This window comes from Schistocerca americana, chromosome 9, assembly GCF_021461395.2.
Source record: "Schistocerca americana isolate TAMUIC-IGC-003095 chromosome 9, iqSchAmer2.1, whole genome shotgun sequence".
In the NCBI taxonomy this organism is placed as follows: Eukaryota; Metazoa; Arthropoda; class Insecta; order Orthoptera; family Acrididae; genus Schistocerca; species Schistocerca americana.
This window is the reverse complement of record NC_060127.1, coordinates 43,177,392-43,190,789: the sequence shown is the minus strand read 5'-3', so window position 1 is coordinate 43,190,789 and position 13,398 is coordinate 43,177,392. Positions and strand designations below refer to the sequence as shown.

The 13,398-nt window shown below is 45.7% G+C and overlaps 1 protein-coding gene across 1 annotated transcript; it reads right to left on the bottom strand.

Moving 5' to 3' along the window:
• Positions 1–1,395: 1,395 nt before the first annotated feature.
• LOC124550980 (cuticle protein 6.4-like) lies at positions 1,396–8,150 on the bottom strand. The gene is made up of 3 exons (XM_047125800.1): positions 8,083–8,150; positions 4,088–4,375; positions 1,396–1,613 (listed from the first exon to the last, which is right to left on the bottom strand). The coding sequence occupies exons 1-2, from the start codon at positions 8,095–8,097 to the stop codon at positions 4,121–4,123; spliced, it is 270 nt and encodes an 89-aa protein (XP_046981756.1). The 5' UTR covers positions 8,098–8,150; the 3' UTR covers positions 1,396–1,613; positions 4,088–4,120.
• Positions 8,151–13,398: the final 5,248 nt, after the last annotated feature.

Genomic DNA, 13,398 nt, shown 5'->3' with positions numbered 1-13,398 from the left:
AAATAAACGTGCCCACCCTTTGGTGGCAATGGATAAGGTCAGGAAGAAGAAGAAGAAGAGGAACAGGAAACAGGATTGTTGCTTCAGTTCAACGAACAGTGTGGGGATGAACACTGTCATGTTGCAAGAAAACACCCGCAATCAGAAGTCCTTGTTGTTTACACCTGACTGCAGGTTGAATATGCTTTCATAGGAGATCTGTGTATGAATTACTAGTAATTGTTAATCCCGCTTCCATTTAATGCTCCAAATTTTCCTTTTGGATTCCAACATGGCATAAGCTTGACTTTTCTTGGGGATTTTTGAGTGTGTAACTCTTTTTGTTTTGCTGAAGACATATGACGCTATTTCATGCTCGATCTTTTCGTATCAGGTCGGTGACTGTGCACCCAGGTTTCCTCTCCTGTAACAGTAATGTCCACAAACCGATTCCCTTCGATATGGAAGGTCGACGCTAAGGTTTCTTACACGCATCGATGCGACATTGTCAGTTCATCAGTCAGTACGTGACAGCTTCCTTGTGAACACTTTATTCAACTTCAGCACATTATGGACACCATTGTGTGCTGAAACGTCGATTTGGCATTTGGTAGGAGCTATCCTTGTGTTTCGACAAATGACCGAAACTTGGCTGCCGATTGTTGCATCGCAGAAAAGGAAGCTGTCTCAGTGCAAGGATGCCCGTTCCATCACCGACTAGTGAAGCTATTAAATCTGAGGAAATGCATCGCACGTTGCAAGCACGGTAGGTGATTTGCGTGTGTCGCTGCAGCAAGTGTACGAGTGGTGTAGAAATTTTAGAAGAGGCGAAACTTGTGCGAGGGACGTTCCGTGCCGGGTCCAGGAACACCATGTAGTGACGAACAAAACATTGCCACAGTGAAAGAGCTTGTGAGGAAAAACAGGTGTATTATTATAAACGAAATAGCCACTCTTTTGGAGATCACTCTTGTTTCAGCGCACGACATTGTCCACCATATGCTGCGATTCTATGAAGTCTCCACAAGATGGGTACCACGTACTGAATCATGAATTGATGACAATCAGGAATTTTTGCGTCGTTTCCAGGTCGAAATCTATGCACAACACCTGAAGCATCGAAACTTTTTGGGCTGACGGGTGGGGTGTACTGAAATGCTTTTGAATTTTCTCTTTTGACTTCATATACAATCTGTTAATACTATATGTATGATCATATGTAGTTAACACTCAAAAGAGACCGTTAGATTCTAGATGGCCAATAATGGTGAGTAAGGCACGTAATACAAATAAAGTACAACGACAGTGGAACCATGCAATTGTGGAAACAAGGTTACCCGTACAGTAGTTTCAATTAATAAAGGAGATAAAGATGGATTACTTGTTGCAATAATAACTAACGCTAGAAACACGTAATTTTCTGCAAATTTTTTTTATTTCTGGGGAATATGGAGAAGGTGCATACTGATTGCAGATCTTCAGCTCAAGGAATCGAGCTTGATGTCGACGTTGCTTGATCGTAGAACCGATCGAGTGTCTACTTAGGTTGATTCCAGATAACCACTTATTAAGCTCCAGCAAGGCTCAGATTCTTCCTGAAGTTCAGCATCAGTATGGAAGGGAAGGCGGAGGACCTGTAATAAAACAAAATAGAACGTTAAATTTACCAGCTGCAAAGAAGAATACTTATTTGAAGTATGTGTACTTATTGGTTCAAATGGCTCTGAGCACTATGGGACTCAACTGCTGAGGTCATTAGTCCCCTAGAACTTAGAACTAGTTAAACCTAACTAACCTAAGGACATCACAAACATCCATGCCCGAGGCAGGATTCGAACCTGCGACCGTAGCGGTCTTGCGGTTCCAGACTGCAGCGCCTTTAACCGCACGGCCGCTTCGGCCGGCATGTGTACTTATTATTCGCGACGTTTGTTGTGTATCACTGGGAGTCATGAATCATGGTATCTATAGTCTTCTGGATCTTGTGAATGGGAGTACCAACATGACTTGCGTAGAATCACTTCTTGTGGATTCCTGTGGAGGAGTTTTTTCGTCTCCAAAGAGAAGCCGTATGGATAGACAGCATGTGCTCCACAATTCTGAAAGGAAGTAAGGGAGCTTTGGGGCCAATGTCCCGTCGACGATGTTGTCCTTAGAAAAGGAGCACAAGTTCGGTTTGGGGAGACACGTCATCCACTCCTGCACCTACAAGCATACTTTTCAAGCCACCCCCATATGGTGTGTGGCGGAGGGTACCGCGTACCACAGCTAGTTATCCCCTTTCCTGTTCCACTCGCAAATGGAGCGAGGGATAAACGACTATCTGTATGCTTCTCCACGAACCCTAATTTCTCTTATCTTGTCTTCGCGGTCTTTATGCGCAATGTACGTTATCGGCAGAATAATCGTTCTGCAGTCAACTTCAGATGCTGGTTGTCTGAACTTTCCCTGTGCAGCCCTAACGCATCGACTGTCCAGCGACCAGCGCAGCGCCACGAAATGCCATCAAGAAGGCGCTGACCTGGACGCCAATGGAAAGAGAGGGCAGAGACACACCTCTAGGAACACAGAGTTCAGCGCCATCAGTCAACGCTGATTTAACCAGCCACCCATCGCTTGTTGTCCCCAGTTCGGTCGCAGACTTCGAGAGTATCAGTACTGAGGCGATACTTAGTCTGCATTCTGCAAGCACTTGCAAGTAGGATCCACAGAAAGGACATCAAGCCGCCTCATAACAGAAATTGTGTTAATTGTTCTAATAATTTGGAAGTGTTATATACAGATCAGTTTGGATTCCTGCCGCCGGCCATCGCAGCATCTCTCCGTCCTTGTTGTGTTGGTGCTGACTCCCACACTATCTGACGCAACATTCTCAACCGTGTTTCTCAATAAGAATGTCTTCTTCTCGCCAGGATCCTCGTTTCAATCCATGTAGCATTTCCGAAATAGTCATGTACAAACCTAGCGGCAGCAAACCTATCAACGCGCCTGCCAGTAACCTGACCTGGTGTGGATCCCAAACGTTCAAACGACAGAGAAGAATGGTTTATAGAAGTGTTGTGTACATGGTCTTCTTTCAGAATGAATTCTGGAAACATCCCCAGGCTGTGGCTAAGTCATGTCTCTGCAATATCCTTTCTTTCAGAAGTGCTAGTTCTGCAAGGTTCACAGGAGAGCTTTTGTAAAGTTTGGAAGGTAGGAGACGAGGTACTGGCAGATTTAAAGCTGTGAGTACGGGGCGTGAGTCGTGCTTGGGTAGCTCAGTTGGTAGAGCACTTGCCCGTGAAAGGCAAAGGTCCCGAGTTCGAGTTTCGGTCCGGCACACAGTTTTAATCTGCCAGGAAGTTTCATGGTCTTCTTTGTAGATGGGCTACACCTTCCTCGAACTCTACCACTAAAGAAAAGTCGACCAACCGATCTTACGCGCTCGCTCCATTGCATATCGCATTATGCCCAGATATTTTTAAACTACATAACTGTATCATGCAGCATACCACTAATACTGCAGTCGAATATTATGGTAATGTTTTCCATACTCATTTCCATTAAGTAATATTTGCTCACATTTGGAGCAAATACATGAAATAGAAATCTGGTTCAAATCATCCTGCATCATCTTAAGATCATTCAGTGTTGACACTTTCACATACACTTCAGTGTCATCAGCAAACAGTCACAGTTTGCTGGTCACCCAGTCTCTTAGATTGTTGATGTATATAGAGAACTAGAGTGAGCCTGTGACACTTCCCTGAGGCACTAATGAAGATAGCTTACTCTCTTGCAGGACAATGCAATGGTCTCTGTTACTTAAAAACTAATCTGTGCTATTTCAGAGGAATCGCCCCACCATTTGCCAAAAGTGATTTGGGAAAATCGTGGAAAAACTAGAACTAGATGGCCCCGTGTCTTCAGTACAAATACACTGTCTTGTCTCTGTGCCACTTTGCTCAGCCACAACATTATGGAGAGACTGATGTCAGTACTGAGAATGATGTGATCTGTCCCCTGAAGTAAATCTGTAGCTTGTATCACTACTGAGGTTACAGTATCAAAATGTGGCGACCGTGATAGCACATAACATATTGCCGGAATATCGATCGGTACTCACCAGGAGAGGTTGAGAATGCTAGGGATGGACCATCTAGTAGTATCCGTGGTATCCGTAGCCCAGGGCGGGGGCAGCGGCGTATCCCAGTCCGTTGTATCCCAGGCCGCTGTAGCCGTAGTAGCCGGAGGCGTAGGCGGGCACGCCGTAGGCGGAGTAGCCGTTGTACAGTCCGGAGTAGGCCACGGGGGCGGAGTAGCCGAGGCCGGTGGCGTAGGCCAGGCCGCGCTTCTCCTTGGGGGCGGACTCCTCAGCGGCGAAGGCGACAGCCAGCACGCACAGAGCGAGGATCTGCAAAGTTCAGAAATGACGTGTGGTTGATGATGACAGTAAAGAGTGATTCAACTGTGTTTTCAAATGTGAGATGTTTAGCTGTTTATTATAGAGATTACTGTTGTTTACAATCAACCTCTTCTTTTTGTTAGTGTTTACTCCACCTTAGGTACTGACTCTGTTGTAGTCAAGTTATAGGAATTTTATTTTTAATTTAACTATGCAGCCAGATGTACTTCATATCAGTGTAGTCGTCAGTCAAGGAAAGGAGGGATACATGTGCACCCCCTATCTGTCACTTCCATTGTGACGAGTATCTGAACCTAAGGGTTCGATTAGAACAACTGAATCGCGCACTTCGATGGTTCATGGTCTGTAGTACTATGCAGGGTGGTCCATTGATCGTGACCGGGCCAAATATCTCACGAAATAAGCGTCAAACGAAAAAACTACAAAGAACGAAACTTGTCTAGCTTGAAGGGGGAAACCAGATGACGCTATGGTTGGCCCGCTAGATGGCGCTGCCATAGGTCAAACGGATATCAACTGCGTTTTTTAAAATAGGAACCCCAATTTTTAATTACATATTCCTGTAGTATGTAAAGAAATATGAATGTTTCAGTTGGACCACTTTTTTCGCTTTGTGATAGATGGCGCTGTAATAGTCACAAACATATGGCTCACAATTTTAGACGAACAGTTGGTAACACGTAGGTTTTTTTAAATTAAAATACAGAACGTAGGTACGTTTGAACATTTTATTTTCGTTATTCCAGTGTGATACATGTACCTTTGTGAACTTATCATTTCTGAGAACGCATGCTGTTACAGCGTGATTACCTGTAAATACCACGTTAATGCAATAAATGCTCAAAATGATGTCTGTCAACCTCAATGCATTTGGCAATACGTGTAACGACATTCCTCTCAACAGCGAGTAGTTCGCCTTCCGTAATGTTCGCACATGCATTGACATTGCGCTGACGCATGTTGTCAGGCGTTGTCAGTGGATCACGATAGCAAATATCCTTCAACTTTCCCCACAGAAAGAAATCCGGGGACGTCAGATCCGGTGAACGTGCGGGCCATGGTATGGTGCTTCAACGACCAATCCACCTGTCATGAAATATGCTATTCAATACCGCTTCAACCACACGCGACCTATGTGCCGGACATCCATCATGTTGGAAGTACATCGCCATTCTGTCATGCAGTGAAACATCTTTTAGTAACATCGGTAGAACATTACGTAGGAAATCAGCATACATTGCACCATTTAGATTGCCAGCGATAAAATGGGGGCCAGTTACGCTTCCTCCCACAATGCCGCACCATACATTAACCCACCAAGGTCGCTGATGTTCCACTTGTCGCAGCCATCGTGGACTTTCTGTTGCCCCATAGTGCATATTACGCCGGTTTACGTTACCGCTGTTGACGAACGACGCTTCGTCGCTAAATAGAACGCGTGCAAAAAATCTGTCATCGTCCCGTAATTTCTCTTGTGCCGGTGGCAGAACTGTACACGACGTTCAAAGTCGTCGCCATGCAATTCCTGGTGCATAGAAATATGGTACGGGTGCAACAATGTTGCTGTAGCATTCTCAACACCGACGTTTTTGAGATTCCCGATTCTCGCGCAGTTTGGCTACTACTGATGTGCGGATTAGGTGCGACACCAGCTAAAACGTCTATTTGGGCATCATCATTTGTTGCAGATCGTAGCTGACGTTTCACATGTGGCTGAACACTTCCTGTTTCCTTAAATAACGTAACTATCCGGTGAACGGTCCGGACACTTGGATGATGTCGTCCAGGATACCGAGCAGCATACATAGCACACGCCCGTTGGGCATTCTGATCACGATAGCCATACATCAACACGATATCGACCTTTTCCGCAATTGGTAAACGTCCATTTTAACACGGGTAATGTATCACGAAGCAAATACAGTCCGCACTGGCGGAATGTTACGTGATACCACGTACTTATACGTTTGTGACTATTACAGCGCCATCTATCACAAAGTGAAAAAAGTGATCCAACTAAAACATTCATAGTTCTTTACGTACTACAAGAATATATAATAAAAAATTGGGGTTTCTATTTTAAAAAACGCAGTTGACATCCGTTTGGCTTACGGCAGCGCCATCTAGCGGGACAACCATAGCGCCATCTGGTTTCCCCCTTCAAGCTAGAGGAGTTTCTTTCTTTGTAGTTTTTTTGTTTGACGCTTATTTCGTGAGATATTTGGCCCGGTCACTATCAATGAACCACCCTGTATATTACTGTGTATACGCAAAACGTGATACAGTTATAGGCTGGGGTGGGAAAATGATGGTCACTTCTTTCTCTATGCTGTTCATTTTTAGAACACAACGTACGGCCAGTTAGAGACAAAAGTGATGACACTTTCTGCAGGACCTGACCATCATTTTGCAGGACAATGCTCAAGCACATACAGTGCAAGCTGTTACTGATTTGTTTGATTGATGGGGTTGCTAAGTGCTATACCACCTACTACACTCTCCTGACTTAATCCCTCGTGAGTTCAGCTAGATTCCCAAACTGAAGGAAATAGTTCATGGCATTCGCTTCAAAACTGCTACAAATTCGTCGGGCAATAGACCGCTCAGCTCTAACTGTCAACACAACTGGCGCTGCTAAGAATATCCTACGACTTCCACATCCCTGGCAACGGGTTATACACAATGCTTGCGACTACTTTGAAGGTCAGTAAAACTTTGAAACACGTATCTATTTTGTACGAGCTGCAAATAAATAGTTGCCACTACTAAAGGTCCAACCCTCGTAGAAAATAACAACTGTTCTATGAGACTTTCCTTGCACTCCCTAGAATACCCTTGTCTCCGATGAACATCCACTGTCCGGGAAATCGTACAGAGTTCTATAACATAAGGACCCTTCGAGCCATTCACATATCTGGAAAGCTATACCTTAGTTCAAATGGCTCTGAGCACTATGGGACTTAACATCTATGGTCATCAGTCCCCTAGAACTTAGAACTACTTAAACCTAACTAACCTAAGGACAGCACACAACACCCAGCCATCACGAGGCAGAGAAAATCCCTGACCCCGCCGGGAATCGAACCCGGGAACCCGGGCGTGGGAAGCGAGAACGCTACCGCACGACCACGAGATGCGGGCTATATACCTTAGTTAACAGAATGGAGTGTGGCACTGTGTTAAACGATTTCCGAAAATCTTCATAAATGGATCGCAGCATATCGTACGTGAAAAGGGCAAGCTGAGTTTCGCACAAGTGATGGTTCCTAAATTCGTGCTGATTTGTGGACATAAGCTTCCCTGTCTCAAGGGAATGTATTCTGTAGCAAATCGATGGTCAGTTCTGAACCTATATTTTCCATATTCGGAGCAAGCCGGCACTCATCATACCAAACAGTAATTCTACACAAGTCATACTGTACCCTGCTGGAGCCACCGAACGACTGAAGCTTGCCACACGCTTCACTGTCTTGAGCACACACTGCTGCATAGACTATCAGTCAGATCGTTTATGTGTGTGGAGAACAAAGACGCGTCCTCCCATGCTCTGCACTGTGGCACTCCTGACTATACCTTCGTGGCAAACTAACTCTTTTCCCAGACATAACAGCAGAACTTTTTATCAACATGCAAATGGGAGTGTGCAGACGCTCCACGTTTTTCCCAGTGTACTGTACATGAGAATGTTAACTTACCAAGTACTTGAACATGGTTGTGGTGTGGGTGTATCGGCTTCGGCTGTCGTCGCTGAAGATGATGCCAAAGTGACGGATCCTGCGGTATATATAGTGGTGGCGTACCAACAACCAAGGTCATGAAGATGCCACGCCCAGGGCGAAACGTCACCAGTTGTGGGTGTGATGGTGGGGACGGGGAGGTGGGGGGGTGGAGGCGAGGCGACCAGACCGCTGTGTCCTGACAGGAGTGTCCCTGTGTGTGTGTGTGTGTGTGTGTGTGTGTGTGTGGGCGCTTCACATCTGCTGCTTTCCGAGACGCCGCTAACCTGTTCCGTGAAGGATACGTTAATTAATGGAGGCAAATGCTTGCTTTCGTTTTTTTAGAGCTCCTTTCTTAATAGCGGAGCGACCGCGTAAATTGGTCAGCCTCAGAAGCTTATGAAGCTAACCGCCGTATCAGGTTTGGATTTACGGTTCTATGGCTCTGGCACACCCGCGCTCAACATTAGCGCCTCCGTCAAAGTGGATTTTACGACCGAGGACTGATAGGCGGCTAGTGTACATTCAAGAGGCACATTGCCATGGAGGATTCTACGCTGCTGGCCGTTCAAGCTGCGCATCAGAAAGGCCAGTCAGTAAGTTATTGTCCGTCTACAGGACTTGTTAAGGAATTTGGGGAATACAGGCTGCGAAATTTAGAAGAAAGAGATGCCACCTCTGGTAGCAACAAAATTTCTAACCGACAGTATGGCTATCCTTCATCTCGTCCCTTGCTGCCGTCTGCAGATCGTGATTGGCCGATAACGAGTCAGAGTTTAGTTTGAAGCTTGTGCTATATCTTACCAATGCCTGAAGCACATAAGCTCACTTGTTTAGTAGGAAAGACTAAGTGCACTGAAGTGCCATAGAAACTGGTATAGGCATGCATATTCAAATACAGGGCTATTTAAACAGGTAAAACACGGCGCTGCGGTCGGCAACGCCTTTATATGAGGACGCAGTTGTTAGATCGGTAACTGCTGCTACAATGGCAGGTTATCAAGATTTAAGTCAGTTTGAACGTGGTGTTATAGTCGGCGCACGAGCGATGGAACACGGCATCTCAGAGGTAGCGATGAAGTGGGGATTTTCCCGGAAGACCATTTCACGAATGTACCGTGAATATCAGAAATCCGGTAAAACATCTAATGTCCGAGACCGCTGCAGCCGGTGAAAGATCCTACAAGAATGGAACCAACGACGACTGAAGAGAATCGTTCAACGCGACAGAAGTGCAACCCTTCCGCAAATTGCTGCAGATTTCAGTGCTGGGCCATCAACAAGTGTCAGCGTGCGAACCATTAAACGAAACATCAGCTGAAGGTCCACTCTTGTACCCTTGATAACTGCACGACACAAACGCCTTGCCTGGGCCACTCAATACCGGCATTGGGCTGTTGATGACTGGAAACATGTTGCCTGGTGGGACGAGTCTCGTTTCAAATTGTATCAAGCGGATGGACGTGTACGGATATGGAGGCAGTCTCACGAATCCATAGATCTAGCATGTCATCAGGGAGCCGTTGAAGCCGGTGTAGGTGCTGTAATTGTGTGGCGCGTGTGCAATTGGAGTGAGATGGGACCCCTGACACGTCTAGATACGACTCTGACAGGTGACACGTACGTAAGCATCCTGTCTGATCACCTGCATCCATTCACGTCCATTGTGCATTCCGACGGGCTTGGGCAGTTCCAGCAGGACAATGCAACACCCCACACGTCCAGAATTGTTACAGAGTGGCCCCAGGAACACTCTTCTGCATTTAAACATTTCTGCTTGCCACCAGACTCCCCAGACATGAACATTAATGAGCATATCTGGGATGCCTTGCAACGTGCTGTTCAGAAGAGATCTCCACCCCCTCGTACTCTTACGGATTTATGGACAGCCCTGCAGGATTCAGGTGCCAGTTCTCTCCAGCACTACTTCAGACATTAGTCGAGTCCATGCCACGTCGTGTCGGGGCACTTCTGCGTTGTTGCGGGCGCCCTACAGGATATTAAGCAGGAGTACCAGTTTCCTTGACTCTTCAGTGTCCACTGTACTGGTCAATATAGAGGGCGTTTCGAAGTAAAACAATGTAGAGGTGATATAATTGCGTAGGCTTCCGCTACCAGAGTCAGTCGACATAAAAGTTTTCGGGGTATGGTACAGCGTCATAATGTATAAAAGTACTGCTGCTGGAGAAAAATCTACGTTTCGGCCACGGTTACAGCGACCTTCTTCTGGGTCTGGCAGAAACGTTGGTTTTCCTCCAGCAGTAGTACTATTATACATTATGACGCGGTACCGTACCCAGAAAACTTTTATGTCGAATGTAGAGACGAATATAAAGGGTGTTTCAGTCTTTGCATCAAATGTCTACGGATGGGAGACCATGTCGTCGGCCACAGCTCGTGTTACAGAAGAAATGTTCGCTGACGCTTTGCATGAGGCCAGGGGTCTTTTATTGAACTCGACGGCCCTGGGACGTCGAGGTTTCCTAGAACTAGTAGTGTCTACTAACCACTTTCAATGAACAGCTGGAACTGAGAAGCAAAGATATATACTGAAAATTTCTGTGATATATTGTTACAAAAGTAATACTCGTCATGAAGGCAAACCTTTGGCGTTTTCTCGTATTCTTTTGATAGCTGTCTGTTCTTAACATTATTTATAAATATTAAATGTTGTTATTGTATTTTTATTATACATGAAAATGTATTATAAAAACTGTAAGTATCTGGTTGTATGATACGTACAGGGTGTCTACAATTAAAGTTCCAGTTTCAAAACTCTGTAGAAAGAGAACCACTGCTCTTAAGGACGTCATATTTGAAGAGCACGCTAGTGACACAGCGGGAAACGTCACGAGTAAAAATTTAAAGAAAATTTTATCAATGGATGGCTGTATGCGTCTGAATGTAAATGGAGTCGCCTAGAAATGGCAGATGAATCGCAATTCGACGATTGTGTTTGGAGTGGCACACACCATCCGTACTGTTCAATGTGCAAGACTGCAAAAGTTCGGCAGTCAACAGTGGTGGGACTGTTAGTGAGGTAAACCCACCCACCACAGGGAGGCCGTACCACATACGGTGGGAAAAATCGGTTTTCAATTGTCCTGAAGCCAATAATGCATAAAACCGGAATAATATCGTATTGTAACTGTCACGAGACCACCATTTACTGACACAAATTAAAAATCTAGAAATTGCATGTTTCACATCGGATCGGAGTGTCTTTGGACTCACGTTCAGAATGCGTTGCATAATGTGTGCCTTTAGTTCGTAATTGAAGCACTGAACACAGCAGCTTTCAGAACAAAGCACTCTGGACGGCCAGGTTGCAGGGAAATGACGGCTGAAAATTCTAGCATTTTCGAAATGCCTCTGCAGCAGCCGCTTCACTGGCTGTGCAATGTGCAGAGGATCGCCATCTTGCATAAAATTATCCCACCCGTACATCCACGCTGCTGAAGGAAAGACGTTGGTAGGAAAAATACGTTCATAGCGTGCGCCAGTGACGGTACAGGTAACAGGACCGGCAGGATTCATCTCCTCGAAAAATTACGGCCGTCAAATCGCACCAAACAGTCATCTTTGGAGAATGAAGTGGTACCGGTTGATGTGCGTGTGGATTTTCCCCTGCCCATATTCTGCAATTCTGCGTATTTACATGTAAATCGGCCAAAATCTGTAGCGCATGACAATAACGTCTTTCTATCCTGGACTCAACATCTCGCTGAGCGGGAGGGATGCTGACGTACTGAAGTGAAGCCATGCAGACATATTCATGTTTGTGGTACTACAGTCACCATTGGGCGTCCGTGGCAGTTCAGAACTGATTATAGCCTGGAGCAAATTTTGTAGGATCAAAAGAACCTTGTACAATAGGGGCCAACCAAGTAAGACGGTGGAGTTGATAAGACAATGACTTCATTTTAGATAGCATCGGGTCTGCTCTGACCAGCATCCTGGTTTATTAAAAAATGAGGTCAAGTAACACCTTAAGCTGCTACTCAATTTATTCTTTATCGTGTGGCCAGTTTCGGTCAAAAATCATTATCCAACATCTGTTGTACACAAGTCGAGGATGCAAAAACTATCAGGTGAAAAGGAAATTTGTAAACTGTAATGAAAGTACAAGGGCCAACGGCCTTGCAGCAGTGGTAACACCGGTTCTCATCGAACTTAAGCGCTGTCGGGCTGTGCTAGCACTTGGATGGGTGACCACCCGGTCTGCCGAGCGCTGTTGGCAAGTGGGGTGCACTCCGCCCTTATCTAAATCTACATTTATACTCCGCAAGCCACCAAACGGTGTGTGGCGGAGGGCATTTTACGTGCCACTGTCATTACCTCCCTTTCCTGTTCCAGTCGCGTATGGTTCGCGGGAAGAACGACTGCCGGAAAGCCTCCGTGCGGGCTCGAATCTCTCTAATTTTACATTCGTGATCTCCTCGGGAGGTATAAGTAGGGGGAAGCAATATATTCGATACCTCATCCAGAAACGCACCCCGTCGAAGCCTGGACAGCAGGCTACACCGCGATGCAGAGCACCTCTCTTGCAGAGTCTGCCACTTGAGTTTGCTAAACATCTCCGTAACGCTATCACGCTTACCAAATAACGCTGTGACGAAACGCGCCGCTCTTCTTTGGATCGTCTCTATCTCCTCTGTCAACCCGACCTGGTACGGATACTCAGGCATAGGTCGAATGAGTGTTCTGTAAGCCACCTCCTTTGTTGATGGACTACATTTTCTAAGGACTCTCCCAATGAATCTCAACCTGGCACCCGCCTTACCAACAATTATTTTTATATGATCATTCCACTTCAAATCGTTCCGCACGCATACTCCCAATTATTTTACAGAAGTAACTGCTATGAACGCTGTTCTTCCCTGGTGCAAGTCGCAAGTGGGGCGGCCATCTTTATACTGGTACTGCGACGGCATGTGTGCATCTGCACTATACTACCCCCTACAGGCCATTCTGCTCGGTGTTTGTAGCACGCATACCAATTTAAGCTTCCACCACCATACTCACCAGACCTTGCCCCAAGTGATTTCCATATGTTTGGCCCACTCAAAGACGCAATGGGAGGAAAGAAGTTCCGTTCTGATGAAGAGGTACGCCACGCGGTGCGTGAGTGGTTGGGCGGACTACCAAAAGAATTTTTTTCTAAAGGAATTTATCCACTTTGTAAGCGCTGGAGGACTTGCATTGAGCGTGGGGGAGATTATGTTGAAAAGTGATACAATTTTGCACCAGTTCTGTACAATAAATAATATTTAAAAAAATATTTACGGTTTTCAT